The sequence below is a fragment of the Nicotiana attenuata genome, unplaced genomic scaffold, assembly GCF_001879085.1.
Source record: "Nicotiana attenuata strain UT unplaced genomic scaffold, NIATTr2, whole genome shotgun sequence".
In the NCBI taxonomy this organism is placed as follows: Eukaryota; Viridiplantae; Streptophyta; class Magnoliopsida; order Solanales; family Solanaceae; genus Nicotiana; species Nicotiana attenuata.
This window is the reverse complement of record NW_017673815.1, coordinates 10,961-16,398: the sequence shown is the minus strand read 5'-3', so window position 1 is coordinate 16,398 and position 5,438 is coordinate 10,961. Positions and strand designations below refer to the sequence as shown.

At 39.6% G+C, this 5,438-nt stretch overlaps 1 protein-coding gene across 1 annotated transcript; it reads left to right on the top strand.

Annotated features, from left to right (window-relative positions):
• Positions 1-4,524: 4,524 nt before the first annotated feature.
• LOC109217358 (mucin-1-like) lies at positions 4,525-5,221 on the top strand (the record flags this gene model as incomplete). Its single annotated transcript, XM_019381598.1, has 1 exon — positions 4,525-5,221. A coding segment is annotated over exon 1 (697 nt), but the record flags the coding sequence as incomplete, so codon positions are not given.
• Positions 5,222-5,438: the final 217 nt, after the last annotated feature.

The window sequence follows — 5,438 nt, the reverse complement described above, 5'->3', positions numbered from 1 at the left end:
CGGAGTTGACTTGGAGAGGAAATTCTCATTTCGAAAGCTTTAAGTTGAGAATTGACTAGGATTGGATTTCAGAGTAAAGGACCTCGGAATCGGGATCTGAAGGTTCCAGCAGGTTCGTATGATGATATCGGACTTGGGCGTATGCCCGGATCGGGTTTTGGGTGACCTGGGAGCGTTTTGGCGCCTATTGTGGAAGTTAGCATTTTGGAACAAATTTCATAAGTTTGGGTTGAAGTGCATTTCAAGGTTATCGATGTCCGTTTGGGATTCCGAGTCTAGGAGTATCTCCGTATGGTGATTCTGGAGTTGGAAGCGCGATCGGAAGTGAATTCGGATGTTTGTGGAGCATTTTGGAGCCATTTGGCTAAAGATAGAAATTTGAAGGTTTTTGAGAAGTTTGACCGGAAGTGGATTTTTTGATATCGGGGTCGGAATCCGATTCCGAAAGTTGGAGTAGGTCCGAAATGTCGAATATGACTGGTGCGCAAAATTTGAAATCAATCGGACGTGATTTGATAGGTTTAAACATCGAAAGTAGAAGTTGGAAATTCTAAAGTTCATAAAGCTTGGATTGGAGGTCGATTCGTGGTTTTAGCATTGTTTGATATGATTTGAGGCCTCGAGCAAGTCCGTAATGTGTTTTGGGACTGGTTGGCATGATTGGTTGGGGTCCCGGGGGCCTCGGGTGGATTCTGGGTGGTTAACGGATCGAAATTGGAATTTTGGAGATAGCTGAAGGGGTCTGGTTGCTGGTATAACCGCTTCTGCGGAGGGTTCACCGCAGAAGAGGCCCCGCAGAAGCGAGGAAGGGAACCGCAGAAGCGGTTAGGTGTGAGAGGAGCAGGGACCGCAGATGCGGGGGTATTGGCCGCATCTGTGCAAGCGTAGAAGCGAGAAGAAGGACCGCAGAAGCGGTGATTGGCGCATGTGCGATGAGGGCTCCGCAGATGCGGACTCGCAGATGTGGCGAGGAATCCGCAGGTGCGGAAGTGCTGGAGACAGAATAGCTCTTTTAAAAATCGGGGTTTGGTCATTTTACCCCATTTTTCATTGGGTGTGGGCGATTTTGGAGAGCTTCAAGTGGGATTTTTCATCATCAACGACAAGGTAAGCTAATCCCACCAATCTTGAGATAAATATATCGATTATGTATGGATTTTATCATGTAAATTGGTAGAAATTTGGGGGTTTGAGGAAAACCTAGAAAATTGATAATCTTCGAATTTGACCACGATTTTGGAAATGAAACTGAGAGTAAATTATATATTTGAGTTCGTGGAGTCATGGGTAAGCTTAATCTTTGAATATTTTCGGAATCCGAGCACGTGGGCCCGAGGGCGTTTCTGTCAACTTTTTCGATCGGGGTTAGGAATTGTTATAAATTGGATTAATATAAGTAGTTTATCGTATATTAATGGAATTGCATAATCATTGGCTAGTTTTGGAGCATTTAGCATCGATTCAAGTCTTCAGAAGGGCGTGGAATGCCGGTTATGGATCTTCAGAGAGAGGTGAGTCTCCTTTCTAACCTTGTAAGAGGGAATTGTCCCCATAGGTGAAATAATTGGTTATGTGCTCCTATTTGTGGGGGATACGTACGCACGAGGTGACGAGAGTCCGTGCGTAGCTACTATTATGTTTAGGTCCGGGTAGTTTAGGACCCAAAAGCATGCTATACTTGGATTATTTGTAATCTTATTGACAGTTGAATTGCTTAAATCACATCGGAGTAACAAATGAATTTCTAAAAATATTTAAACTTCATTTCTTAAATTGTTAAAAGGAGAGTTGGTTTTTCTTCGGATCATTGTTTCCTGATGACTTCTTGATTGACTGTCTGTGTGTTTAAATTCTGGAACGGGCCGAACGCCTCGATAGATTAAATAGATGCATCTATGGTTCGCGCCATTCGACCCTCTGGCAGTGCACAGTTTAAATATTGTTGGATCGGGCCGTACGACCTCGGCATGATTTGCACATGCTTGTATTAGTTGCCTTGAGATTTTTTTGATATTAACATCTGCTCTCCCAACTTGAGATAATTGTTAATTAATGGATTATGAATACGGAGACTTTAAATAAAAAGGAACTTTCACCTGTTTAGTGACTCATTTGAATCTAATGTTGTTCTTAATAAATCCGTGAGTCATCGCATTAATAATATTATTACTGGACCTTTAGAAAGTGTCGAAGTTGCCATCTCGTCTCTACTTCTTCGAGATTAGACGGGATACTTACTGAGTACACGTTGTTTTCGTACTCATACTACACTTGCTGTGCATTTTTGTTGCACAGGTTTATGTGCGACTAGTGGCTTAGTGGCATAGCGGCATGGTTGGTACGGAGAATTAGGTGAGCTGCACTTATCGAGATGACCCGCAGCCAGCATAGTCTCCTTCATAGTATTGTACTGTATTTTCATTTCTGTCCACTTTGTATACCGGACAGTTACTGTATTTTATTTCATTCCCTAGTAAATGCTCATGCACTTGTGACACCGGGTTCTGGAATGTATATGGGTTTATTCAGAAATTTAAAATTGTTAAATGTTTCATTATTTATTCAAAGGAATTTATTATGTATTGTTTAAACGTATAAAAGAAGCGATTTCAGAAATATTTAAAACGAAAAGTTACTAGTTATTTGTGTTGGCTTGCCTGACAATGGTGTCCGGCTCCATCACGACCCTTAGTGGGTTTTGGGTCGTGACATTGCTAGTGAACCAAGAAACATTAGGTTGGGATTATGCACTAATGGATTTACTCCATTTGCTGTCTCTGCTGCACCAGAGGCACGACTTGGAGGGCCAGTTCAATGTAGATGGATGTATCCCTTTGAGAGGTAATGAAATTTAATCATTTACCTATTGTATTTGCTTTATAGATTGTTTTTTCTAAAAATAACACTATTAGGACTATTGGAAAATGTAAACGGACCATAAAAAATAGATCAATAATTGAAGGTTCGATATGCGAGGCATATGTGGGTAAAGAAACATCTTATTTCTGTTCATACTATTTTGAACATGATGTGCCATGTTTGATAAATAGACCGAATTGGCATGACGATGGAGGCAAAATCGATCCCTTTGGCACCACCCTTTTCCATTTTTAATCAACCAGGTAAAGGAGGTCCAAAAAATAGTCCAAAGCGAAGGTTGTCTGAGATGGAGCTAAAGTCAGCTACAACACATGTATTGTTAGATTGCCCTGAGGTCCAACCTTATTATAGGTAAGTATATATTTGTATATATTACGGACTTTTATATTAAATATACCACTAATTTAACTAAAAAAAATATTATAATGGCAGTTACTTTGTGGGTACATATGGGCAAGATGTTGTTTATCCCAAGTTTTCAGAGTGGTTTAAAGAATTTGTAAGTATTACTTATTATTTAACATGATTTTTATTATATGTAATTAATTATATATATTTTTAAAATTCTAAATTATATTTAATTATATATATAGGTTTATGATCCAGTTAATGGCATTAAAGACCCATTTTTACGTGATATAGCTTGGGGACCTAACCCTAGAGTAAGAATGATGTCTAAATACGTGGTCAATGGGTACAAGTTTCATACAGAAGAATGGTCTAATGGAAAGAAAACCAACAATAGTGGGGTGTGGGTGAAAGGTGATGGAGATGTTGATTATTATGGTGTGTTTCAAGAGATTTTGGAATTGGAATATGCTGTAGGTTGGCCGAAGAGAAAGTTGGTACTCTTTCGATGTAAATGGTATGATCCAACGCCGAATAGAGATACAAAGGTGCACGCTCAATACAACATAGTTGAAATTAAACACACGGGGCAATATAGACTTTATGATCCCTTTATAATTGCACAAAAGGTGAAACAAGTGTATTATGCTCCTTATCCGTTGAGCAAGAATAAGTCTGCATGGCGGGTAGTTTTGAAAACAAAGTCCGTGGGTAGAGTGGTAGTCGAAGATGCATTAGATGTGGCGTACCAGAATGACATTTCAAATGTTGAATCAATAGTGGATGATGAATTAGCAGATGAATTGCAGCATAATGAAGGGATATATGAAGAATTTGATCCTTCTGTCCTTGCTACAAATGAGGACGAAGATAGAGGTGTTGAACGTGAAACAAGTGATGAGGAAGAATTACTAGATGAAAGTGAAACATGCAATGATGAAGACTTAGATGATTACTATGAAGATAGAGATGAAGATTAACTTGTTATTCTTTTTTAGGTTGTTCTTCCTTTAATCATTTAATATTTTGCAGAATTGTTGTATGTTTTTTTATGAGATGTTAAACATTTTATGTTATTCCTTTAATTATCTATTATGTTGCAAAGTTATTTATATTTTTACGACTTGTTAGGTTGTTTATTTATTTCTTTAGTCGTTTAATTATTTTATATTTATTGTGACTTGTTGTATTTTTTGTTTTGTATTTTATTATGATTATATTACAGATATGGCATCTAAGGGGAAGGAAAAAATGAAATCTAAGAAGAAAAAATAATCTGTTCCAACTTTCTCAACTATGCCAAATATGAGCCATCCTCTTCCTCATCCTCCTCAGTCGACTTCATTGCCATCTACCATGTTCACTATCCCCCCTCCATCTAATAATTCAGTTCAGTATTATTCTATGCTTGCTAAAGGTAGTCAAAGTAACACCGTTTTTAACTTTGTACCCACACCTTCTATACCATTATCTTCACCGGTCTTTCATGGTAGTCAACATGGTGGCTCACCAGCTGTTGCATCCTCGATCTTTTATGGTAGCCAACATACTGACTCACCAACTGTTGCACCCCCGGGCTTTCATAGTAGTCAGCATACTGGGTCACCAGCTGCTGCACCCCCGAGCTTTCATGGTAGTCAGCATACTGGCTCACCAGCTGCTGCACCCCCGGGCTTTCATGGTAGTCAGCATACTGGCTCACCAGCTGCTGCACCCCCGAGCTTTCATGTTAGTCAGCATACTGGCTCACCAGCTGCTGCACCCCCGAGCTTTCATTGTAGTCAGCATGATGGTACTTCTTTTGTTGCTCCATCATCTTCCAGTCCATCATTATCATGCATTCCCAGCATATCTAGATTGGATATTGGAGGCTCTCGCCCAGCTATATCTAGTGCTGCTTTTGCACCATCTCGTAGACGCAGGCAGAATCTTGGAGGGGATGTACAATTTGATAGTTATAATCGATTGATAATCGTCCCCCGCAAGGATGGGTGTAACGACCCGACCGGTCGTTTTGATTTTTGAACCCCGTTCCCTTAAATAAGACTTCCAGCACTTACTTTAGCTAATTTATGACTTACGGGGACGGGTGGTTCGGAAGTTAGAAGAGTTTTGAGCAAGAATAAGTCTAGTTGCTTCTTTAAGTTTCTTTAAAAAGGCCAAGTTTGACTTCAGTCAACATTTTGGGGAAACGGACCCGGAATCATGAT